The 26334-nt window shown below is 42.7% G+C and overlaps 2 protein-coding genes across 6 annotated transcripts in view; one reads left to right on the forward strand and one right to left on the reverse strand.

Moving 5' to 3' along the window:
* The window catches only part of HOOK1 (hook microtubule tethering protein 1), a 31372-nt gene extending 26124 nt beyond the window's left edge, over positions 1-5248 (forward strand). For 2 of the 5 annotated variants that reach the window (XM_083742740.1, XM_083742741.1), the window contains exon 22: positions 282-5248. In XM_083742740.1, coding sequence (XP_083598866.1) covers positions 282-452 — 171 coding nt within the window. In that variant the 3' untranslated portion in view covers positions 453-5248. The remainder of the gene's footprint in view (positions 1-281) is intronic. The other 3 variants (XR_014565261.1, XR_014565262.1, XR_014565263.1) reach the window with 3 other exon arrangements.
* A 9639-nt stretch (positions 5249-14887) lies between these two features.
* On the reverse strand, positions 14888-24429 carry LOC310846386 (cytochrome P450 2J4-like). Its single transcript, XM_083742792.1, has 9 exons — positions 23365-24429; positions 21932-22094; positions 21664-21813; positions 20842-21002; positions 19601-19777; positions 18934-19069; positions 18086-18273; positions 17042-17180; positions 14888-16141 (listed from the first exon to the last, which is right to left on the reverse strand). Exons 1-9 carry the CDS (start codon positions 23563-23565, stop codon positions 15966-15968), a joined length of 1491 nt encoding a protein of 496 aa, XP_083598918.1. The 5' UTR covers positions 23566-24429; the 3' UTR covers positions 14888-15965.
* Between the last annotated feature and the right edge of the window lie 1905 nt (positions 24430-26334).

Here is a 26334-nt window from a genome sequence, read left to right on the forward strand (position 1 = left end):
GCGGGAAGGTAAACTGCATTTCCGTGCGCTGCTCTGGTTCGCCAGAAGCGGCTTAGTAATGCTGGCCACATGACCCAGAAGCTGCCTGTGGACAAACGCTGGCTCCCTCGGCCTATAGGTCAGGCGTACCTTTACCTTTAATGTCCTACTTTGTATGATTTCTTTCAGAAAATGGTATGAATAATAATTTTGAGTAATAGTGGCTATAATAGCTGCCAGAATCTCTTAACTGTTTTCAGGAAGGAATGCAAGGAATCATGTTTAATCTTGCTTCATTCCAGAGCTTAGCGTTTCATAAACTGGGCATGGAATCTAGACTCCTAAGTGGGAATGCTGCCTACAAAGACGCTGGTCCCTGCACACCCGGGCGCTCTTTCCTTGCACAGCAACGGCACGTGACCAATACCCGAAGGAATCTTTCTGTTAAAGTACCACCTGCAACATCAGATTAAACCACAGAGGATATTCGTGCACTAAAGTGTCCTTAACTTATTTTGTAACTTTTGTTTTTAACTACCTGACGAAGAGTGTGATTGTGATGCTGGGCATCAGCTATTTTACATCTGAGACCCATAAGGCTGGTAAATTTGATTTGGCCAGCGATGACTATAAAAAGCAACATATGTCAAATTACTTTTCTTGATTTTAAACGGATCTGAGGTATGTGTCGATAAGCACAGCTCGAAAGGAGTTTTATTTGTCTTCATAATGTATATAGAAATACCAAAATTGGCATCCTATTTAATGTTTTAGTCTAGGATGTGTACTGATTTTAGTGGGAGTACATTTTTATGACTGTCATCTGCACAAAGAAAAGTAACCCCCCCCCCCCGGGCCTTCTGCTACTTTACAAAAATAACAAGGACCAAATTAGAAAATCCGTCATTATTTTTCAGCATTCATGGCATGAGGGATTTTTGACTGCAAGCAAATTGTAACCAAAATGATTTACTAATTTCAGGACTGTCCACCTAATGCTGCAGTTCTGCCATTCAAGTCCATTCAAGCTTTATTGGACTTCCAATCAGTTTTGTAATAACTATTGGGGCTGCAGTCCAAACACCCCTGGGGGTGGTTGGAGGAGGGAGCTAGGAGTGTCGTCAGTGGGGTCACTGGGTGGTAGAAAACCCTGAAAAAGAGTGTTGTGGGGAAGAGCTGAGCTAGCTGGCCTGGAAGGAACTGGAATCCAAGCCAGCCACACTGCCTTGATGTGACATCATTGGGCCTGGTGAGGACTCAATCATTTCACCAGCCCCAAGCTGAGACAGCTCTTTGCCTGCTGGGCTATAGATATAACAATGGGACTGCTACTCCATTAGGTTCTGCTGCCCCGTGGCCAGGGTTTGGACTGCAGCCTTAAATCGCCATTTTATGTAATGAAAAGGATTCAGGAAAGACAAAATGTCTATGTATTTGCACTCAACTAGTGATGTCTTTATTTTAAAAAATGTAAAATTACAGCCTTTTTAAAGGTTGCAAAATTAACCTTGACTGAAGTCTCCTTAGTAGGTTTTGAGCCCAGACTACTGAGTGGTGTGTGCTTTTGTCTCTGCTGTGTAATGTCCTGCTCATGCAGGGATGCAGTGTGTTCAGCTGTGGTGCAGTGAGAGGAAAGCTCTGATCCTATGCTGCTCCTGAGGATTGGCTGCAGATGCCCCAGACACTTGTGTGTCTAGCCCTCCATTGTGGTACGGCTAGGTACTGGGTTGAGCTCCAAGGGAGTAACTTGATGGCATTAGGTAGACAACATTTGTTGTTGTATCTTTTGCAGAATAAGAGCTTGAAGTCTATTCCAGAGAAAAGTGAGTCGCTGGAGAAAGTTACCTAGTAAGAAGCTGCTAGGGTTGCTTTTAAAGCCTTCCAAAATGCTATTAACATTTAAAAACTATCATTATCAGGTCAGAGAACAAAAGCAGTAGGGAAGACTCTCACAGTTGTTTGTGTGTGCTGTTTACTTTGTGCATCTGATGAAGTAGACCATTGTACTTTGTGCTGCAATTAGTCATTTTGTAATTTTAAAAATTGAGGCACATTATTATTTAGGCCGCTAGCAGTAATTCCAGACACAAAGAGCAGACTTAAGTGCATGTTCACAGGGTGGAATGCATGGTTATTTTTTAAGGTGGACTGTGTGTTTAAAAAGTTACTTGCACATGGGCCAGAATTATGTTTATAAAATGTAATGCAGCCTTGAACATTACTGCAAATAAAATGAAATCTGAAATCTGAGTTGCAGGGGTTTTTTTGGTGGGGTGAGGACTAACATAATCAATAACTGCAGCTTAGACTTCAAAATTTTTAGCATTTTATTAAAACTGGCCTAAAATATCTGATGATGTGACTACAGTATTACATGCTTTTATGTGGAAACTGATACTACAAATGTCTAACAATTCTGTCTTTTAATGACGTGCTATACTTAATACCAGCACTGTAAAGTTATAGTGTGCTACTGTCTGAGCCTTCAGTCTTTCAAGCTGTTTTTCAAGATTTCATGTCTGTTGACTACCTCCTTGGTATTAAGCTCTTACTGTTCTGTTCAACCTGCTGACTTGTGTTTTTGGTAACTTTTTCCCTGGTCTGAATTTGTAGGGAGAAATGGTGAATACAAGTTTTGTAGCACGTTGCTTAATGTTTTGATACTATACTATATTGTTGTAATCAAATATGGTCGCAGTGAGTAGTCTCCACAGATAACAATTCACAAACATATGATGCTTTTCTTCAGTGGCTTTAATTTATAGTGTGTTCTGTATGACAACTACTGCTAGTACAGGAAAGTCATCATCAAGGCCCCAATCCATCTCAAGTTAGTAACAACTAAAACTGCAGTCCAAGTGCCATTCCAAGTGGGCATAGTTTAGATTGTGCTGTACATTCTGTTGTAAGCAGTGATTTTTAAAAAAAATAGCCAGGACTGACTAATTTCTATGGGACTTGGTGTCAGCTAACTTGAGCGGCTGAGTTGGATGCTAGCTGATGCAACTCTGCTGCATATGTGTCTTGGTACTGTCTACCTCCATGTCAAAGAGCCAGGAAAATATGGCTGTACTTTATCTTAAATTACTTTTCTTTGGTAGTTTGGCATTGCTCTATTACAGTGATGGCCAAACTTGGCCCTCCAGCTGTTTTGGGACTACAACTCCTATCATCCCTAGCTAACAGAACCAGTGATCAGGGATGGTGGGAATTGTAGTCCCAAAACAGCTGGAGGGCCAGGTTTGGCCATCACTGCTCTATTAGATGGAAGAGAATGATGGTGGTAACATTATTTTTAATTACAAATTCCATGGATTGAAGCCAGTCATGTCCTCTGGCTGATGGAAGGGCCTTTGATCTTGTGAAAGCTCCTATGAGTACATGGGAGCAGAAGTTTATTTCCACATATTCCTCCTTCAGTCCCCTATGCCACTTTCAAGTACTAGTCCAAAGGACCTCCCAATCCTCTGGAGGGATTGCAGAAGGAAGAGGGGAATCTTAAATCTCATCTGCCCTCACTTTCTGCTCACAATCTACTGGATTAACAAGAGTGTTCTGTCAGCAGAGGGCCACATCCCCTGTAATCTTAGAAAGTTTGAGCTCTTTAAGGAACTAAGAGACAAAGTAGCTATGTCAGTGAATTCAATTAGACATCTATGGAAGAACTCGATGGGGAGTTTTTTTGGCAGAGAAGCATATTTACTACTATGTGTTCTATTTAGTCCAAAGTTGTTTAAGAAAATGTTACCACTTACCATTTTGCAGCCATCTTTCAGGATGCTGAACTTCACAAGGATTAATCTAAAAGGAGAGAGAGAGAGATTTTTCAGCTATCCTGGTAGAATTGTTGCTAAATTGTGCCCATTGCCACCTATGTGACCTGGCCATTCACAGGCTATATACCCAGCTCCTAGGCTTGGCTGTTTGGCCAGAGGAAATGTGTGGGCAACCCCTTTATGTGCATCTTTTCATGCTACTGGATTGCACTGAGTGTCCATGGAGGCATAGCAGCTCAATCATTGCACAGGTAAACTTGTGAATCTGCAGCCATAGCAATTTTATGTAGTAATTAATTGTGTGCAACTGAATTTGTGGTGGACTACTTGGTGTTAGTTTCTAAACTTAAACTACCTCCTTTGAGTAATAAAATGCAGATATTTGATCACCAGCAATTGAATTCAGAATTTTGATTCTCCTGATTTTATTTAACTATGAGTTGAGTTAGTATCTCTTTTGTTTTGCTTACAGGGCAATACTATACATGTCTACTCAGAAGTAAGCCCCACTGAGTTCAATGGTACTTACTCTCATGTAAGTATGTATAGGATTGCAGCCTTAGTGTGGAATATTTCTTTGATTTGAACATAATGCAAAGGAGTTACTTATCTATGTTAAGTCCTTAAAATGTGCTGTGCTTAGATGGGATGAAAATGTTGATGCATACACACTATGACTGAAAAAGCAGTCTCTCTAATAAACTAATATTAATTGATGTCAGATGCAGACTTACTTGAGCTGATGGAGACTTGCAATCACCCTTCATCGGTAACTCTTCATTAATTAAAAATGTAGCATAGAAACTGGTTCACCAAGTGTTGGTCCTGCAAAACCTTGCAGTCATATTTTAATCAGGTTTGGGCTGCAATTACTGCTTAGTAAGTTGTACAGTGTTTGGCAATCATTGACAAAACCTATCACTACTCCCACACAATCTCCATTCTTTTCAGTGGGGATTGTGTAAAAACCTCAAGTGGTGCTTAAACACTTTGTTCCCTGTATTGATTGCATGTTTATTTTCATTAGAGTAAAAGCACTTTGTTTGTATAACAATTTATGAATTGACACTATGGCTAATTATGGGATATGTGATTTCACTAACTTTTAAAAATCATGCATACATTTAGACAAGTTTCTGTAAGAACGCGACCAGACTAAAACATGCAGTAGAATTAATGAAAAGTTTTAGTTCAATACTGCTTTTACTTTATATTAATAAAAAGTGTTCTTTTCTACAATAACCATTTGCTTGGATTCACATAATGTAAGCAATACCAATGTTTTTTCTTCAGTAAGGATAAATAGCCTGACTTTGAGTTTGCTGTTAAACTTGCCGGGGTCTAATCTATTTGACGTGTACAAGTCTGATCCTGTGCAAAGCAAATGGGCTATATAGAAATAGAGGAAGAAATTGCACTAATTTGTAAACATGGTTTTACTCTTGATTCAAGAAATATTCTTTTATATTCACATTAAAACCTTTTGACATTAATTTTGTGGTCTCTGGTTATTTTATCAGCAGTGTCACCCTTTGTGTTGCAGTCTTGTCAAACCCACTGCATACTCCTACCAGCTGCAGCCTAATGTTTACTCCCAAAACTACAAAACACACTAATTTGTGAGAGCTGCAGAAAATAAGTATTATTAAGCGCCTCAGAAGCACAGTACACCAGTAACTGTAAACTTTGTCATGTGCCTCCTTTGTATTGAATCCATGTATCCTACAGGAGCTTTACAGCAACTAAGCAGATCATAACAAGACGTTTTCTTGTTTTCATCAAACAAGATGGAGCCATCAGAGCATTGCCATTGGATGAATGCTTGTGCCATGTTATCTTGGGTCACTGAACCTCTGTTTATGCATGCACTCACCTCTGTCAGTGCTTTGTGGCCTAGGTTTCTACAAGTGTGATGCAGTCCCTCCACACTTGCTCTCCCACCTAAAATGTGGGTGGTTAAGCAACATCTGGAAGAAGTAATGTAGCCAGCTTCTGAGTAGCCAGAAACATGTTTGTAGCTGCTAAGCCTCTTTATAATGTCACCATGACTCATAATCTGCTTGCAGTAAAATGTCTTAATTATTGAAACTGCTAGCTTTCTACAGAACAAGTAAGCAAGCACAGACAAAAATGGCTTGGCTTGAATACAGAAAGCACTGTATTCACTGTATTCACCACCCTGTGGGCGGGGAGGGTGGGGATCTGCTGTTACAAAGGCTGTCATGCTGTTACCCCTGAGCAGAATTTCCTGCTCCCGGGTCAGTGATACAGGAGGCATGTAGTAGCTTGCAAACCAACAAAGTAATGGGTGCGTAGAAACCTCTGTTACTTTTGCACAGTGGGCTGCATTCCAGCTCTGCAAAAGTCAGACACATTGCTTCATCAGGGCAAACAAAAGGCACTACAGTATATCTCAATTAAAGTACACATTCTAACCAAGCAAAAGCTCTCCAAGTTTGAACAGCACAGCCAGTGAGCAATGTCGCCTGGAGAGGGGCATAGCCCAAGGGTGGCACAGAACAAGCAGGAGAGCCACAGCCAGCCCAGGGGTCTGAGGCTGCCAGCCCTGGACTTCCCTGCAGACTGGAACAACAGATTGGGAACACAATAGCTGTATTCAGGCAAGCATTTCACTGGCAGGCAAGGGATATTTCCCTACATACCTGGAGATAGAATCTGGTGCCTTCTGCATGCAATCCAGATGCACCAGCACTGAGCTATGGCCATACAGTTTCCATATAGGACACACACACTTTAGTAGCACTAGCATTTGAGCTCTGCAGTCCTGTCCTACAACAGTGTTCTCATTAAAGTAGGGCACACTGTTTCCATGTTACATGTTAATGCACTAATTTGAATGCATGCTGAAGTATACGTGAGTTTCTACGAGGTGAGACGTAGTGATTACAGCAAAAGACTTTATTGAGCAAACAGAACAGAGCAACAGGGGCAAAGCAACTAATAATGTACATATTTCTAAAGGCCTGGGCCACTCACACTCTCAACATGATTGGCTGTCTAAACCCCCAAGCTGCGAATCGTAACTCAGAGCTTAAGAGCCAATGCCAGTAACCCAAGCCCTGACAATGCTATTTGATTGGATATCATGTATCGAATCGGAACAGAGGGGCACAGAATCCTAGTCCGGGCCACTGAGTACATAACACAAACTTTCTGTAAACTGCTTGGTTTTTTTATGATTAAGCAGTATATAAATCCTGTTTAATACATAAAATCAGAGAAAATAACTCAGTACTTGCTGAAAAGGAGAACTTCTAGCAGCTCTACAGGGGTCCAATGCACTTTTTAAATTGTACAGTGGTAACTCGGATTACAGACACTTCAGGTTACATACGCTTCAGGTTACAGACTCCGCTAACCCAGAAATAGTACCTCAGGTTAAGAACTTTGCTTCAGGATGAGAACAGAAATCGTGCTCCAGCAGCGCGGCGGCAGTGGGAGGCCCCATTAGCTAAAGTGATGCTTCAGGTTAACAGTTTCAGGTTATGAACAGACCTCCAGAACGAATTAAGTTCTTAACCCGAGGTACCACTGTATACAAATCTGAGCATGCTCCACTGGACAGTTTGTTCCAAGCAAGTTAGATAAATTGCTCTGAATGTTGAGAATGCTTATTTTAAACGGCGCAAGAGTTTGCGCCGAACTAATTGTATAATAAATATGTCAGCACTGATAAATTACAGTGTTTGTGTGTATTTTGCTTAGCATGTAGCGCTTGCCTCCCATCCCCTTGGATCATCCTCAATGCACTACAAGTTTGATTCCTGCATTGCAGGGGGTTGGACCCATGGGAGCCCTTCCAACACTCCAATTCCATGATTCTAAGTACCGGATATATAAACATCTAGCATGGCTAAGTAAAGAGTCTTTTACTTCCACAGTTTGCTGCTTCGGAGAAGAGCAGCTTTAAAGTCTTTTTGGACTAAGCAGCACCCTAAGCCTACTTACCTGGGACTTTTGGGTAGACATGCTTAAGCTAGCACTGCATGTCTGTTTCTAACTAACCATGGTCACTTTCAACTGACTACCGTTATCATGAAAAGACATTGGTAATTGGAACCAATGGGCAATAAGAACAAAAACTGAGGAGGTAATCCTGCTAAACCTACTTAAAATAAAACAGCATAAAATATGTTCCCCCACCTTAGCGACAGAATGCACACACCTTTTACGGCAGCGGGGACAACGTAACTCCCAGCCTAAAGCGAAGGCTTAACATCGCATCCTTTGGAGCCTCGAGAGCAAACTTCTGAATCAGGACAGCAAAGAAAAGGAAAAACTCAGTCCTCACCAACTGCTCTCCAGGGCAAGCTTGCTTTCATAGCGGAGAGGGAGAATAGACTGTGCTAGTGGAGAGCTACAGTGAATCTCATTTTGCCAGTCAGGCAAATGGGAACACTGAACAGCTTTGATAATGTTTCTAGGATTTTGGAATAGACACATTTCAGGTACATAGATTTCTATTGTGTGTACGGATGGAGGGAAATTCAATTTTGCTTACATTTAAATGGGAATCTACCTAATTCATACTCTTCAAACCAGATTGAAGAAATACAAATACAAATGAAGGAAAGATCTCATCAGCCTTGAAAATTTAAACTTGAGAAATTTTAATCATTTAAATAATTGCCCATATTAAAAAACCCCCTCACCCAATTACCTAAATATTTCATTGGCAACTGGGGCTTTTGGACGATCTGTAAAGTTTTCGCCCTGATGGACAAGAGCCTCTTTCATCAGATGGAATCCATTCACAACTACAATCCACATGCTTCCAATCTGAAGGCTGAAGACATTGCCGTATTTTTCAGTAAACTGGATGGAGAGTGAGGAAGAATAATTTCTATTTTGTTTTTTTTAAATATGATGATAATTCCTAATTAAGACCTGAAGTCTGGGATTGAGTTTGTGGGAAGGGCTAGGGACTCCCCTCACCCACACTGCATCTTCTAAGCTCCTTCATATTGTGCTGTCCTCTTGTGCCTAAGGGGAAAGCAAACTGCCTCTGGACTGAGGAGCTAGGAGAGATCTAGCTGGTTGCTGCCTTGTCCAAGCAGATACCGGTAATTGGCTTGTACCTCTGGACCTTTTCCAGGACAGAGTTAGAGGATAAAGTAAGGTTACCAGATTTTTTTCAATGAATCCAGGGACACTTTAAACAAACAAACAAACAAGCAAACAAGCAAACAAACAATAAATTTTTGTGTGTGTGTATAAAGTTATTTTAAAAAATTAAGAAGTAATATCTTCTGTGGTCTCCTCTGTTGTGCGGTCTTCCTCTGGGTCCTGGCCTGCTTTCTTGGAGTGCTAGCCGTGCTTCCACTCCCTCACTCTCTCTCCTTGCACTGTGATCCCCTACAGGCTTACTCAGGAGTAAGCATTAGCAGAAACCCCTTCCTCCTGCTGCTGCCCTGCTCGCCTGTGGGCGTCTCCTGCGCAGGCATCAGGGGAGTTTGAGAATACGACTGTGGGATGATCACAGAATCATAGATTTGGAAAGGACCTCTGAGGGGCATCTAGGTCAACCCCCTGCAATGGAGGTACCTCAACAAGAGCAGCCACAACTTAAAAGAACATAAGGCTTCCCTGCTCCATTTACACCTATTGTAAAGGTACCCCTCCAGGCCCCATCCCACCAATCTCTCCCTTTTTATCAAAGGGGAGGAAGGCAAGCAAGCAGACGTAGCCTCTTTTAATTTTTTTTAAGGTTCATTTTATTTTTTTAAGGTTCATTTCTTAATAAGAAGGGAACAGGAAAGCTGTTTGGAGGGAAACCAACATAAACACCCCCAAAACAAACATAAAACATTCCTCCCCTTTTATTTTTTGGGTGCAAGGGAAGAAAAATGAAGCAGCAGCACATAATGATGTATAGGGTTGGGGAACCAAATATGTGAAAAGACCAAGGGAGAATTGGGAAGAGTTTATGGGTAAGGAGGAAAAAAATGGGGAGACAGACAATAACACAGAGAGGAGGGAGGGAGGGAAGGCAGTCCAATGTAGCTCACAAACATGCAGAATGGAGCAAAAGAGGCAAGACAATTCCCCCCCCCCCCTTAACTTTGAAGCAACAGCCTCTGTCTGGGAGAGTCAAGGGAAGGCTCAAGGCAGCATCCTGCTTTCTGCTGGCTTGGTAGCTCAGCTCACAAGCCGGCAGAATGCAGCAAAGGGGGCTTTAAAGCATGAAAAAATGCTCCTTCTTCCTCATGAGCAAGCAGGAGAGACAGGGTAGACTGCAGAGATGTCATGCAGGGAGGCTTCTTCCCTGCAACTCAGCTCTGCCAGTCCAAAGAGCAGCCTTGCCTCTCTGGCTCAAGCAAGCAAGCAAGCAGGAAGAACAGGGCTGTTTGCAGAGCTGACAGAGAGTGGATGATTGCTTCAGGCTCTGGGGAGGGTCCGGAAGTCCCCAGGCATATGATTAATCCGGGGAGATTACATGAAATCTGGAGACATTCCATGGATGGATTTTGTCTGGGGACAGATTGGTAAACCTGGGGGCTGTCCCCGAGAACCAGGAACGTCTGGTAACCAAAGGATAAAGGCAAAAGTGGCATGAAAAACCTACTAATGAAACATGCAAAGAACCATCCAACCTTTAAAGGCAATTGTGGGTACAGAATTGTTATAAATAACTGTTGGGTAAAATAGATCCTGTGTTCAGAGGCAATACATATCTGGATACCTGATGTTGGGAACAAACGACAGTATAGGCATCTGTCTTTGTGCCCTGTTTGTGGTCTTCTCAGAGACATCTGGCTTACCAGTCTAAGGATGCTAGATTTGGGGGGGGGGGCATCTTAGCCTTAACCTCCAGTGAAGCTCTTACACTCCTATACAGTGCAATGTCGGGCTAAACTCATGTCATGATTCCTCATCCTTACCTTGCATAGTTTCAAATGGGGCTTCTTATTTATATGTAGCATATTACCCAGAAAAGAAAGAGGCCTGGGCCCTGGGGGAAATTCCTTGGGTGAATCTGTTTCTTGCAATCGGTAAGAACTAGAAATGTAGCCAGAAACACCAAAATGACCTGCAGGGACAAGGCCTCCCAGAGGACAGAGAGCAGTTGGAGCAGCATCTTCAAACCCTTCTAGCCTTCCTTTGTCAGAATGGATTGCTATCTGTCAAAGGAATCCAAAATCTCATGCAGGTAGAGAAGCCACACCTGCCCTCTTGGCTAATGTTCCTGTAAGAACTGAGGGCAAAGTTTCCACACATCATTATACATTAGGGTTACCAGACATCCTCGGTTCCCGGGGACTGTCCCCGGATTTGCAAATCTTTCACCGGACAAATTCTGTCCACGGAATGTCCCCAGATTTGTAAATCTGTCCCCGGGAAATGTGGCAGCAGCAGCCTCAGCAGCCCGGAGCCAGTCTGGTAGCACAGTTGGTTCTGGCTGGCTTCAAGAGCTGCTCGCTGCCATGGCACCCGACATTTTTTCCTCGCTGGAAGCCCCCATATGATGTGTCTTGTGCGCATATGATGTGCCTTGTGCAATCTCCTGTCCCCTTCCCCCTTTTATTGACTGATCAGGGGAGGCTCGGGAGTCGCAGCCGGCCAGCCGTTGCCCATTTTTTAAAAAACTCTGTGCATTTATGTTTCACAGGGTGTGAAAGAAGAGCTTTGCACCTTTATACAATATGCATGTATGCTTGGGCCCGGGGTCTTTTGCCTCACCATCCCCACTACTGACTCCCTCTTGCTACTCAGCTTCAAAAAAAAAAAAAAAAAGTGTCCCCGGATTCATTGAAAAAAATCTGGTAACCATATTATACATCATGCCCACAAAGAGGCAGAAGGGAGATGACTTAATGAGTAACTCTTCCTAGGGGGAAGCGTAGCTTTCTCAGTCAGAATATTTCCTTCTTGTTTTCACTATTCTGCGGAAGAAAACTACGGTAAGTATCCTTCCTGACATTTCTAGAATTCTCTTCAAAGTCTGTGCCCTGTGCATAAATAATTAACTTCTGCCGTGGAATATGATCCTGTTCCTGAGACCTTTGGACTGATATCTTGATAAGGGGTCAGAGGAGTCAATTCAATGGCCTTCTGTTCTATACTGCATAGGTTAAATTTTGCCTCGGCAGGCCTGGCTCAAGACATCTTGCTGTCTGAGGCAAATGAGAAAATGGCACTGCCGGTAGTCAGAGGTAGACTGGGCCCTGAAACCAGGAACTCCATTTCTTCCCTTCCAAGCTCAGTCAGTGAGGCTTGCTAGGTGAGATGCACACCTACAGGAGCTGAGCTCATCCAGGTGCCAACGATGCTTGCTTGTCTGCCTACTTGCCTCCACCCCTCTCACTTCCAGCCAATATGCCTCAGAGAGCTTTGTGCGCTTGTCCAGGCCCCAGGCCTTGCCTGCCCAGACACCTGACTTGCCACAGTGGCCAGACACCCATCCCTGAGTCCCTCTCAGCGTGGCCAAGCAGCAGCTGCATGTAAGCATCCAGACAGAGTGGAGCAACAAGTGGAAGAGAAGGAAATGCTTTCTTCTTCTTCTTCGGGTTGGCAGAAGAGCATGCCTTGAAGTTTCCTTGTCGTGGGAGTAGGGGCCTGCTGTTCGCTAAAGTCTTCCTGCTATCAGCACCTCCTGCCAGTATATGTCACCTCACGCAGCCCAATGGTAGAACTGATCCTGTGCCTCAGTCACAAACTGACTAGATCAAGGATGGAGAACTTGAAAGAAGTTAAAAACTTTTACTATCTTGCCATGCCCCTGTCCATCTGTATGTTCAAATGTTGGCTGGCATCCATCTGTCTCAGAAGACAATGGAGGATTGCGCTTTGGGGGTGAGGTCAAGCTATTGGAAGGCGAAAGTGGCTGCTGTGGCTGTAGAGATTGATGTGGGAGAGACATGTCTTGTTGCAGCTGAGGCAGATGAAGGCATCCAGTTCTGTTGCTTCAGATGCACCATGGCACTTCTTTTCTCTGCACTCCTCCCAGGGGTCATTTTTCCTCCAGTCCCTACCATGGATACATGACTTGGAATAGAGGGAAACCTGTTGCAGAGTAGCGATATTTAGCAGCTCAGAAGCTAAACCATATGTAACACTGACTCCCCTTTAGGAATTAAAGCATTGACCAGACCCTCATTAAATATTCTAAAGCTTTATTTGCAGAACAGATGATAAAAAGAAAAATATACGCAGAATATTTACAAGACACATGGGCATAGCTTCACTTAGCTGCAGAGTACTACAGTTGCTTGCTTAAACATTCAGTCGAACTGTGCCTCTCCCTCTTCCAGCTTTGCACTCAACCTGTACTTTACCTAGGCTGCACAGCTCTTTGAAGAGATGGCTTTCAAGTTCCAGCAGTCTTCAGCTCAGCTGCCTTCCGAGAGCTCTCATTAACTGATGCATTGCACTCTCTCTCTCTCTCTCTCTCTCTCTCTCTCCTTCATAGAAAGAAGCATTCGCTGCTGTACTTCCAGCAGCGTCCAGAAAGGATTTCTGACACTGTCTCCTGCAGGGTTCCTAACAGATTACTCACCCATCTTCCAATGCTGTGTCATCACAGTGAACTCACACAAAACGGAGCCTGTGACTTAGTACTTCTTATGTGACCAAAATTAACCAACCCCATGAGAGCTACTAGGGAACATACTAGAATTAAATATTTAACCACTCAAAACTCAAAGTGCTTTCTGTAAACAAACAGCAGTACACGTTTATACATTCCCATTTCAGCAAATTAATCCACTATACCCCCCACCCCAAAAGCAAATGGCTGCAATTTGACTTTTTTCCCCAATTGCCCCATCACGCAATAACTAGTTTATGAAAAACATTCTCTAGCAAAATGCTATATGCCAGAATTTAAGATGCCAGTAAATCAGATCCTCCCAAGCTTTCGTTATTGTCCACCCAATCACAAGAAAAAGATGAATGATAAGTTCCTCATTCTTTAAAACCTTATTTGGATCTTTGAACAGATTCAATGGTACCAAACTTGGGGTAAAGGACTGCATCCTGTTGCATGATTTTAGAAATTTCTAGAAACAACTTCTCCCCAAAGCATTCGACCCTCAAACAATCCCACCATGTGTATCAATACATGCCCACCTGGTGACAAATACACGGGGGAAGAAACTGATGCACTGTGGGCCAAATGCTTGGGTGTTAAATTTCAGCTGTGTAGTAAAGGTAATTCCCTCACAGAAACAAAGATTGGTTTATGAGGTGACTTTCCCCACAACCCTTCCCCATCTCTGTCATCTAGGGAAAACTGCAGAGCTTGACCCCAGCACATCCACCTACAGTGGTACCCAATATAATTTTATAAAGAGCTGAGAGTCAACCTTTATCCACACCCTCATTATTCAATAATATTTGTTCAAAAGGCTTAAGAGACTGTGTTCCTTCTTCCAAAAAACACTACAGCAGAGGTTGGCTCAGGACAAATATGCATCTAGCCCAAGACTCTCCAAGAAGTGCAGGCACAACAGCCCCACTAAACATCTGCTTCAACTTTTTCAACTGGACTTTGTAAAGCTGCACTCAGTAGTATTGATAGAAAGAGGGCATGTCTTCAGAGTGACATTGCTGCTTGCCCTGTGAATGACAGCAATGCATGCTAAAGTAGCCTCAAATGTTGCTGGATTACAGCTCCAATCATCCTTGCTCATTGATTAAGCCAGGTGTGGATGATGGGAGTTGTAGTACAGCAACATACAGAGACCCGTGATTGAAGAACTCTGCACTAAAATGAAAAGTCAGGCCAAGAAAGAAAGGTCTTCCCAAATCCTGGTCCTTACTTGTTAAGATATTTCATGTTTGCAGCTACAAGCTATTTCTATCTAAATCCCTCTGAGTAACAAGCCAGTAGTCCCAGTAAATGGTCCATCTTTTACAATTGTTTGTGTTCCTTTTAGCTTAACGGAATAGAGCCTGGCTGTGGGAATTTCACTTTAGAACACCATTCATTAATTAGAAATGAAACAGAGCTACAAAATCAGTCAGTCTTTAGCAATTGCTATGCTTATGGCATATGATGTTGCAGTATAACGTGGAACTAATACTCCCTTGTGGTTTAAACTTGCAATTTCCCACTAACAGCCAAATTGCCACTTTTAACTATTTTTATGGAAATCACTTTGCAGACTCGGTTTTAACCTTGTTATCCACTATGTTTATTGAATCACAACAATAATGCTTCTGAAAAACAATACAACCTGTGGAAAATCCATTGACTACAATCCAACTTTGAGCAACCTGAAAGCAGAGATGAGTGGCGCATCCCATTGTCAAATTCCACTGGACTTAATCATCCAGGGGTCCTTTACCTTTTTACCTTACCTTAGGATATTTAGAAGAACAATAAAACTTTGCATTTTGATTTTATAAACATGCTGGGCATTCCATTAGATTTTTGTCTTCAGTTGTGATCACACATACCCTTACAAGGAAAGCAATGCCTTTTTCTCACCACTGCTAGGGCCAGCATAAGCCCACAACCTCCCAGGAGCCCCCCATTTTGGAGCCCCCCTGCAGCAGCAGCACCTACCAGCTGTCTTCCTCCTGGACAAGACGCGTCAGAGCTACGCAGGAAGATGTGTGCTCTACACTCTTTTGAACTGGACCAGTGTCAGCTAGGGGACCCCACCATTGTCTTGACCTTCCTTAAAGGAAAGGGGGTAAAAGCAGCAAGCCATTTGTGCTCCCTCCCAAGGAAAGAGAGAGTAAAACAAGCAACACCTGCTTCTATGCTTTCAGCCAATCTGAGATGTTTGGGACACCTGGTGAAAGAAAAAACCCCAGGGTCCTAAAGAGCTGCTAATTCCAGTTGTCTGTGTTAACTTGCCTGGACACACCTGAGACAGGTATTCCATAGAAACTGTTCTCTGCAAATAAGGGTGGGTGGATGGATGTCAAAGGCTAGGAGTTGGGCTAAAGTCCAGGCACTCAAAGATAATTGCCTGGATAGTTAACTAACCTTACAATGTACACAAGTCTACTCAGCTAGATTAAGAAGGAAGTTGAAACATTGAAACTACTGCATTGTGAGGGAGGAAAGGAAAACAGGACTCTGTCTAGTTTCACTTCTTGTTTGCTATCTCCGCTCCACCCCCTCATTCAAATTCTGTTATTCAAATCAATCAATTAGGATTAAGCCAAAGTTCTGTTCCTACACCATAAATTAATCCTACTTATTGAAGAAATGGCAATGATGTAAAGTGGGCCCTCTTAGCGAGAGAATGCACATATCCGGTATGGCAGGGGAGACACGGTCAGACCTATCCTAAATTCACAGCTTAATGTCACATCCTTTGGAGCCTGGAATGTGAACTTCTGAATTAGGGCAGTGAAGAAAATGAAGAGCTCGGTCCTCGCCAGCCGCTCTCCCAGACAAGCTCGCTTTCCTAGAAGGAGGTGGGGGAGAAAAAGACTGTTTCAGTCGAGAGCTTTTGCTACTGTGAAGAGTGGCACAATTTAAACAACACGGGCAGACCAAATAATTTAAAAAATATTTATGTTGTTGCAAAATAAATATAGAAGTCGGTCCTACTTCCTAGTCAAGCAAATGGGAACACTGAACAAATATGATCATGGTTTTACTGAATTTGGAATAGCTATAATTGAGTTACATAAATTTATCTCATATGCAGTTTTGGAGAAAAAACCCAATTTGAATTATATTTTATTAGGAATCTACCTAATCTGCATATATCTTAGCTAAGGGTGTGGGCAAACAGTTCAAATTCAAGATGGAAGTGGGTTTCTCTTCCTTGGGGAAACTATGAAAAAATACATCAGCTGTTGTCCACTTCTGGAGCACCTGTGCCACTTACGGCACCTGAGAAAAATGTCTGCAAATATTCCCTCAAAAATCCACATGGCTTACTTGGGGGGGGAGGGGAAGAGTATAGAAACACCATTTTGTTTAACTTCACACCTCCTATGGTAAGGTTACCAGATATCCCCGTTTCTCGGGCACAGTCCCCGGATTTATAAATCAGTCCCCTGACAAAATCCATCTATTTAGTAGGAAGTTGGCAGGAGCAGGGACCGAGCAACAGGAACTCACCCCATCGTGGGGATTCAAACCACCAACCTTCCGATCAGCAAGTCCTAGGCTCTGTGGTTTAACCCACAGGGCCACCCGCGTCCCCTGCATCCACAGTACTTCCTCCCAATCCCAAATGTGACCACAGGCCCCAATAGGGAGGCGACCCCTGTAGTACACCAGGCTCCAAGCAACCAAGCCATCATCATGCAGTCTCTGTTGCAATTCTAAGGAGCCATGGATCAACTTTTGTTACCTGCAGAGAATGGCAGGAACGCTTCCCTTTTCCTGAACTGACCATTCTCTAGGAAATGACCAGGATTAAACACATTGGGTGTTTCCCACTCATCCTCGTCAAAGTGCAGTGAGGTCAAGTTGGTGGCCAAGAAGCTTCCCTGACAAAAAAGAAGCAAAGAAGACGGCAGATTGGAACGAGCAGAGAATTCTTTGTGTTTAGATCTGTGCAACTATAGCTGTATTAAGCTTCCTAGATCCAAGTCCAACTCAGAAAGGATGTTTTGAAAACACAGGTTAGATTTTAAAATATATTCAAAGTAGGATAGGAAGCACCAGATGTCAAGCAGTTTGGGTTATTAGCAATGGTCATTAAAAAAGAAACTAGCTATCCATGCAAATGGTACAGACTGCACTTGGAATCCATTTTTGCCAGGAGTTGGAAATAACCAAATGTCTATCTAGCCATAACCCCTTCCCTCCACTCCAGATCTTGATGTGCCCAAAGAACACCCCAGACCCTGCCCAGTGGCCCTGCTGGCTCAAGCAGAAGGAGTTCAACAGCATCTTGGGAGCAGCACACTGGCGGCGAAACCCAGAAGTAACACACTCCATTACTTCCAGCTTGCCACGGAGCGCAACTCGAACACGCTCAACTCGAAGCGTATTCAATCCGAGGTATGACTATATTCAAAGTAGGATAGGAAACACCAGATGCCAGGTGTTGCAGTTTGGGTTATTAGTAATGGTCATTTTTAAAAAAGCGAAAAGTAACTAGCTATCCATACAAATGGTACAGAATGCGCTTGGAATCCATTTTTGCAGGAGTTGGAAATAACCAAATGTCTATCTAGCCATAACCCCTTCCCTCCACTCCAGATCTTGAAGTGCCCAAAGAACACCCCAGACCCTGCCCAGTGGCCATGCTGGCTCAAGCAGAAGGAGTTCAACAGCATCTTGGGAGCAGCACACTGGCTATCCCTGACTTAGAACTTTGGCATCAGGTTTTCACATCTCAAGAGAAGAGGAAAGGCTTTTGAGAAAGGTATATCTTCTTAATGTTTACTTTGGGAATATGAAACCCAGCCAGTGTAGTGTCCTTTGTTGTCAACCGAGGCACATTCAAAGGTATAATGTTGCTTATTCTTTGAATTTCATGAACAACTGCATTGGTGTATGGCATTCTGTCCCTGTCATCCATCGCTGGCTGGCGAGACTGGCCAATCACAGAATCTATTTCCGCTTGGACTTTTGCTGCAAACAAAATAAAATCTCCCATCAACACAAGGATAGACTTTTTCTAAGATCTGTAGGGACGGCCCATCTATAATATTTAACGGATTTGAGCAGATACAGAATTGATACTCCTTAAATGAATAGGTAACCAAGTTTTCACTTATTGGAATCCATTTTCATTTGGACCAGTCAACAGAGTATCCGGATATTTTAGGAAAGGCACCTATGATCTGCATCAGCAAATGAGGATTTAGAAATAAACAAAAGAATATCATCTGCAGATGAAACCAATTTGTATTAAACTGAATTATGTATGTCTCCATAGATCAACAGTACCTATGTTGTCTAATAGCGCAAGCTAAGGGTTCCATGCAAATATTGAAAAACAAAGGTGAAAGTGGACATCCCCGTCTAGTTCCTCTATAGTAGCAGAAAACATGGCATTTACTTTTACTCTAGATGAGGGTGAATCATATGATATTTTAATCCATTTTTTGCATTCCAAAGGAAATACAGCCACCATTAGTTTAGTACAGCCACCATATTCTGTTTATATATTTTGTCAAAGACCTTTTCAGCATCTAATGATAGTATTACATATTGATGTTTGCTTTCAGTAGGCCTTTCTTATGTACAACCCAAAGTAATGAAAGACAAATGAGCCAACTACAGTTCTACCTTGAATATCTGGATAAATGGCCATATAAAGCAAACCCCAACGCAGGGTTGTAGAAGTTGTTTCCGTTCCAGCAAGAAATAAATCCAGTGCTGAATGTAGAAGGTTTTCTTCATGGAAACTGGAAGCAGAATCCTCCTTAAAACAGAAATGCACCAGGGAGTTAAGCAGCCATTAAAAATACCATCCTACTGTCAGACCCACATGTCAAGAGATCACTAGGGGATGCAAGGGCTCTACTCCTGAAGAGTGTCCAGGATTTAGGAAGCTCAAGGCAACAGTCCTGTGAATCACTGATGCTGGCATAAAGTATGGGTTTGTTCTGGTCAAGGACGCCAAAGCCCTAGAGGAGGTTTATTCAGACAACTGAGGCAGTGATTCTTTTAGTCATGTCAACTGTTTGCTCTCACAAACCACAGACAAGTGGTGAAATCCCAGCAGTGAACAAGTGAGGAGGTGTCTCACCACAAAATATATTGACCTGTTCATGCAGAAATATGTTTTGTCTGAAGTCATAAACTCAATGGAAATATTGAAATGTGGTCAGCCATTAGGGGCAACTCAGACAAACCACAAGACTAGTTCTGGTTTTAATATTGTTTCTTTGCCTTCTGCTACTATTTTATTATTAAATATATACATATACATTTTGTCCTTTATTTCTCTTACCTTGGCCATTTCATTTAAGTAGGCATCTATGAAGTCTCTGGGTTCAGATGGGTTCCAGTCTTCTTTGTGTTTTTCAATGATTCCTCTCACAAAGGATTTCAACTGCTCCCATTTTTTAAAAAGTGTATGATGGGGCCCTGGCAGGTATTTCATGACAGAGGGAATGGTATTGTACAGCTGAGGAAACAAACACTAACATCACATATGTGAAGGGAAAACCCTCTCAAAAACATTCACATCATGCTGCTGTCATGGGAAATAGGCTAGCAGTAATAAAGGCTGGTGTGCACAGGCTCAAAGATGGCAGACTCTCTTGGAACCAGAGCAAATATTGCACTCACCACTGCTTACGATGGGACCCCATGGCAATGTCTTCACTTCTTGGTTAGAATGTACAGATTGCAAATCAAATGGCAACATTGTGGTTAGTTCTACAAGCACATCTTGTAATTCCCATGAAGATGATTACCATTTTGAAAATTGTATGTATCAATGTCAGCTCATCTCACGAATATGTAGATTTTCCCTTTAATGATATGCATCTTCACACACAGATTGTAAGTGGTGTATGTGTAGAATTAATCCATGTAAAGGCAAAGGACCCCTGGACAGTTAAGTCCAGTCAAAGGTGACTATGGGATGCAGCATTCATCTTGCTTTTCAGGCCGAGGGAGCTGGCATTTCTCCACAAACAGCTTTCTGGGTCATGTGGCCAGCATGAATAAACCACTTCTGGTGCAAAAGGTCACCATGATGAGTGCCAGAGTGTACAGAAATGCCTTTACTTTCCTGCCACAACAGTACCTATTTATCTACTTGTATTCTTTCGAAGTGCTAGGTTGGCAGAAGCTGGGACAGAACAATGGCAGCTCACTCTATGTATATAATTTGTGATGGCCTCACTCTGTTCACACACCTTGATTTTATTCAGCCACACATGTTATTCTCCCCATTAAAAATATGATCTGTGCTGTAACACATGATTCGGCCTCCCACTTTACGTTACTGAACACATCCCAACCTTTACATATTCAGTGCTTTAATAAACAATGCTAGGGGGAAAAGGAAAATGGATGGAACAAGATGCTTGAATGAACAGGACGGGGAAAACAGAAATCTGAACATGAAGAAACAGGAGGACCAAAGAAAATGATTTCACAGTCAGCAATAATGTGGGAATGTGACTGGAGCCCAAGCAATTGTGTTGTGGTTAGATGCAGAAGAACTCAGAGAAGACCTACCATACTCCAAACACTTCCCTGAAGAAGCAATGCCTCATCGAGCAAGTGCAGTAGCTTCTGGAAACGACTGTCATGGTAATCAAAGCGGTCCCCAAAAGTGATGGAACAGATGATATTTGAAACAGCATTATTAATCTGAAAGTGAGGGTCAAATGGCTGCCCTGGGGAGAGAGAGAAAATGGTGCAGAAGGAATTTGGGTGCTTCTAGCTTCCATATAACAAAAACAGAAAGTGGGGAAAGTGGTTGCGTGTTGATGAGGCAGAATTTGTTTTAGCCGAAGAAAGCATTTCATATTAACATCATATCTTGAAATTTAACCTGGGACACCCAGGACTGCGGCCCATTTATATCTTCAAGTGAGCATTTATATTCTCCATAGACAAGGATTATTCCACAGTAAGGATTATTCTGTAACAATGGCTGTCAAAAAGGGTAAGGACAGTCTCAAAGATAGTATATACCTAAATATAGCAAAATGATTGCACTTCAAACCCTATTCTATTTGTGATGCTGGTTGTCAAAATAATCAAAATCTGCACACCTTCTCAGCCCAAACACTCCATCATTGTTCTTAAGTCTGTTCTAGTTCAGTGGCCTTGAGGTTCCAGCACAAAGCTTCACACTAGAACTTTTGTGCACCACAAAGAGCTTCCTACCAACACCTCCTTTGCCATCACAGGGTCATTCCAGTCCAAGCAGAGCTACATTTACATGAATAAATAATGCCACAGAGCTTCGCACCCTGGCTAATGTATTTTTGATCTTGTTCATAGAAAATAGCAGTGTAAATATTCCCCAGGTTTATTGATTCTGGTTCTCACCTTTCTCAGCTTCTATTGCTTCCTTTAAGTAACGGCTTTCCTCCTGTATTCTTTCTTCTAAAGACCTTTTGCCCAAACCAAAGTTTCTGAGTGTTGATAAGGCAAACCGTCTTTGTTGTTTCCAGATGAGACCATTAGAGAAGACCAGCCCTAGATGGGAAGGAGTAATAAGTACGTACAGCAAGTAAGTAGATTTAGCAATCAGTGCATATCATTAAAAAAGGAATTTTAATTATCCAAATCATTGACCATAGTAACGGAAACTTACCAAGTGACCCAAATAACTTATCAACAACAGGGGCTTTTGGTCGATCTACAAAATATTCTCCCTGATGGACAAGAGCCTCTTTCACCAGGTGTAATCCATTCACAGCCACAACCCTTGTGCTTCCATAACGAAGGCCGAATACTTTGCCATATTTTTCTACAAGCTGAATGGAGACAGTATGGTGAATAAGCTTTAGTGTACTAGCCAAAGTCCATTACAAAATACTATCAGGAGAAGATGTATCAACATATCTATATAATTGTATATAAAAAACAGAGTCACTGCCTGAATTGTCAAAACTATAAAGTGCAGACTCATGTGTAGTTTGGGGGCTCCACACAACATAGGTTTTTTTTTTCCAGATTAGACCTCTGAATCCCCCTTACAGTTTACTGCAATTTTGTCCAGGTTCTTCTCCCTGATCTTTTTTGTCACCAGCACAAAAATGCCACATTATGTGTCACTGGAGTATTAGCATCACTGAGCAGCCCTAGAACCCGAATGGAGATGGAGGAAGAATATATAATATCCTATCTAATATGTTATACATTAATCTGTTGGCAGACTGGAGGGAGAGTGAGAAAGAATTGAGTTTTTAGGTTTGTGTACCTGAGGTTTCTTGAATGCCTGTATAGAAGAAGGAAACTTTGATTGCCGTCAAATATATCAGGGACATAAGAGTTGCCAAAATGGTTTCCAGGGGCTGTAAATGGACAGGCCCCCTCCATTCTTCACCTGAAATCTATTCACAAGACTTGCTGCTTATTTGCATGTAGTAACTTAGCCTAGGGACATGGGTGGCGCTGTGGGTTAAAACACAGAGCCTAGGGCTTGCCGATCAGACGGTCGGCGGTTCGAATCCCTGTGACAGGGTGAACTCCCATGTTTCAGTCCCTGCTCCTGCCAACCTAGCAGTTTGAAAGTACATCAAAGTGCAAGTAGATAAATAGGTACCAATCCGGCGGGAAGGTAAACGGTGTTTCTGTTCACTGCTCTGGTTCGCCAGAAGTGATTTAGTCATGCTGGCCACATGACCTGGAAGCTGTACGCGGCTCCCTCAGCCAATAAAGCAAGATGAGTGCCACAACCCCAGAGTCAGTCACGACTGGACCTAATGGTCAGGGGTCCCTTTACCTTTACCTATAACTTAGCCTAGTCTACCACACAAAGCTGTTGCAAAGATAAAGGTAGAGTGAAGGTAGGGCAATGTACAACAACACATACATACACACCGACACCCACAATATTCTGCCAGCCATAGAAAGCAAATGGGAGTTAAGGACACAAATTTGTTACAAATAGCTGTTAGGTAGTGAGTGAGGCCCAAAGCTGGTACCCCCAAATGGATCTTCTCAATTTTGTGCCCACTTGGCTGGGCACCTTATAGGTAGAAACTTCCCACACCACCCTAAAGCCCTTTCCTCCATCCTTACCTTTCCTACTGAAATATGAGGTTTCTTGAAATCCGTATGCAGCATGTTACCCACAAAGGGAAGAGGCCTGGGCCCTGGGGGGAAATTCCTTGGACCAATCTGTTTCTTGTAATCAGCAATAAGTAGAAATGTTGCCAGAAACACCAGAGCGACCTGCAGGGACAAGGCCTCCCAGAGGACAGAGAGCAGCTGGAGCAACATCTTCAAACCCTTCTAGGTGTTCTTATGTCAGAACAGTCTGCTGTGTGTCAAGGGAAACTTTATGCAGCTCCACTACAGCAGCCACACCCGCCCTCTTGGCTAAAGTTTCTGAAATAAGGGCAAAGTTTGCATATATTATATATCACGCCCACAAAGATGCAGGAAGGAGATGACCTAATCACTCACTGTACCAAGGGGGCGGGTATGAGTGTGGAGAACAGCCGCTTTCTGAATTAGAATATTTCCTTCCTGTTTTCACTTTTGTGAAACAGTAAAGGATCTTTTCCTTCATGATATTTCTAAGGGGTTTTCTGCCACTACAAATCAAAGCACTTTTCATAAAGAAATTAAAAACATTTACTATGGAGGATGTCTTCTGTTCCTGACATGTTTGGACCGGTGGTAGTTTCAGCAGCTCTGACCGCTGCCTAAGGAGTCAGAGAAGTCACCCTGCTTGCCTTCTGTTCAGTATTGCATGGGTTAGATTTTGCTTTGGCAACAGACTGACCTGACTGACTGGGAACCAGCACCTCTCCAGATGTTTTTGGTCTCCAACTCCCAACAGCCCTAGGTTGTATGGTCAACAGTCAGGGATCACTGGACAGACATCTTGTACTAAGATAGTTTTAGCCAGTAGCAGACCATGTAGAAGGGCGAAACTTTGTGCAATGCAAATGCATTGGCTTCATTGGTGTGTTTACAGCCCACCAACATCACCGTTGTGTTGCTTTTTCCCTCCCAGTAAAGGTAAAGGACCCCGGACAGTTAAATCCAGTTGCAGACAACTCTGGAGTTGTGGTGCTCATCTCACTTTATTGGCCGAGGAAGCTGACATTTGTCCGCAGACAGTTTTTCCAGGTCATGTGGCCAGCATGACTAAGCCACTTCTGGCGAAACCAGAGCAGCGCATGGAAACACCGTTTACCTTCCCGCTGGAGCAGTACCTATTTATCTACTTGCACTTTGACATGCTTTTGAACTGCTAGGTTGGCTCCCAGTAAGCAGGAGCAACTCAGCTCTTGGGAGGTCCAGTGAGTGCTACTATACCATCTAGTACTAGTCTTAGCCAAGCCATGATCTCTTAGCCTTGGTTCCCCATCTTAAATACAAGAATACGAAAACTGATGATAATCAGCTGGACAGGTGGAATTGTGTCTACTGTGGAGCTGAAGGAAACCCTTGTTCCTGCCCCTGTGCACGTGGCGGCACAATGGCTGCAAGCTACAACAGCATGGACTTCTTCTGCTGGAGGTCAAGGTATGAAAGAACCCTGTCGCTAAATTATTGCTGTGGAAACCAGTGGCTCCCACCTTTTAGGACCCAGGGATATTTCTGAAACTATTGTGGGAACCAGGAAATAGCTATTTCACAGAAGAAATAATAGTGATGCTCAGAAAAGCTCTGTCCCCAGAACCAAACAAGCCACTTGCACCCACCCAAAAGCAGATAAACTAGACACACCAAAGCACAAAAAGATTACAGACCCTCACTTCCAACCAAACAACTGAGCTTTTAAAAAATCCTCATTTAAAATAAAAAATAAATGTGGGAGAAAGAGGCCTTGGTGTGTAGGAAAGGTGCCTGAGATCAATTTAGTGCTTATTGGTACCATCTTGGAGGCCACAAATGTCAACATAAAGCATATGCATTGATAAGTCCTTCACATTTTGAATTGTCTGTTGTCAAAGTGTTGATAGTTATGGTTGTGGGAACTTGTTGTCAAAGAGATTTTGTATCTGCTATCTTTATCCGGATCGCACAATGGTAATTCAAGATGAGATATGACACATGACAATAGAATTGATATAAACTTAATAAGTTATCAAAAGCAGCACCTTAATATTTAGGAGTTGTTTTCCTCTTCTGTCACCTTCTTGCAAAATTTCTTACTGGCAAACAATATTTCCCAATGGACGTCAGGATATCTTCACCAATTTATATATTGTTTGAGCTATCCAGCTATGCCAAGTCCATTCTTATGTTCAAATGAAAGGAAACCAAATAGCTGGAATTTGATCTCTTTTCTGTCCCCCCACAACACCTGTAATCTATGAGAGAGTTTCTCCAGGAAGGCTATATGCTAGAATTCAGATCAACACAGGTGAAATTTTTCCAAACTTTCATTATTGTCCTTACTCACTGGAAGAAGATGAATAATAAGTTGGAGTAAGGAGTACATCCCGTTGCTGAGAGTTTTCTATATGCACCTTCTCCCCAAACCCATTTGTATCAATACATGCCCAGCTATATTGGTCAAGCTGGATATTTTGTTCCCAGCACAACTTCTAACCAGCTGGTCCACCTACAGTGGCATCCAATATAATTTTATAAAGAGATGACAGTAAGCCTTTATCTGCTCCATGATTATTCAATAATAAGACTCCACGTTCCTTCTCCCAAAGAACACCACAGCAGAGATTGGTTCTGGCCAAGCATACATCGAGCCCAAAACACTTGAAGAACTGTAGGTGCAATATCCCCAGGAAATTTCAACTTGAACTTTTCCAAGTGGACTTTTCAATCTGCACACAATTATAAGGAAAGGGAGCATGTCTCTTCTGTGTGGCATTCTCCTCTGCCCCTGCCCCTGTGAATGTCAGCACTATGCACTCCCAGACAGCCAAATTGCCACTTTTAACTATTTTCATGGAAAACACTTTGCAGACTCAGTTTTCACCTTGTTATCCACTATGTAGTACAGTGGTACCTCGGGTTAAGTACTTAATTCGTTCCGGAGGTCCGTACTTCACCTGAAACTGTTCTTAACCT

This window comes from Podarcis gaigeae (genome assembly GCF_964106915.1).
Source record: "Podarcis gaigeae genome assembly, chromosome: 6".
Lineage (NCBI taxonomy): Eukaryota > Metazoa > Chordata > Lepidosauria > Squamata > Lacertidae > Podarcis > Podarcis gaigeae.

Coding starts and splice junctions, on each gene's coding strand:
- LOC310846386 (XM_083742792.1), bottom strand. CDS start 23,565: ATGTTGCTCCAGCTGCTCTCTGTCCTCTGGGAGGCCTTGTCCCTGCAG. Junction 19,070..19,600: donor ACTTAAATGAAATGGCCAAG/GTAAGAGAAATA, acceptor TTCTGTTTTAAG/GAGGATTCTGCTTCCAGTTT. Junction 17,181..18,085: donor CTGGGTTTCATATTCCCAAA/GTAAACATTAAG, acceptor CTTTTTTGTCAG/GGAAGCTTCTTGGCCACCAA.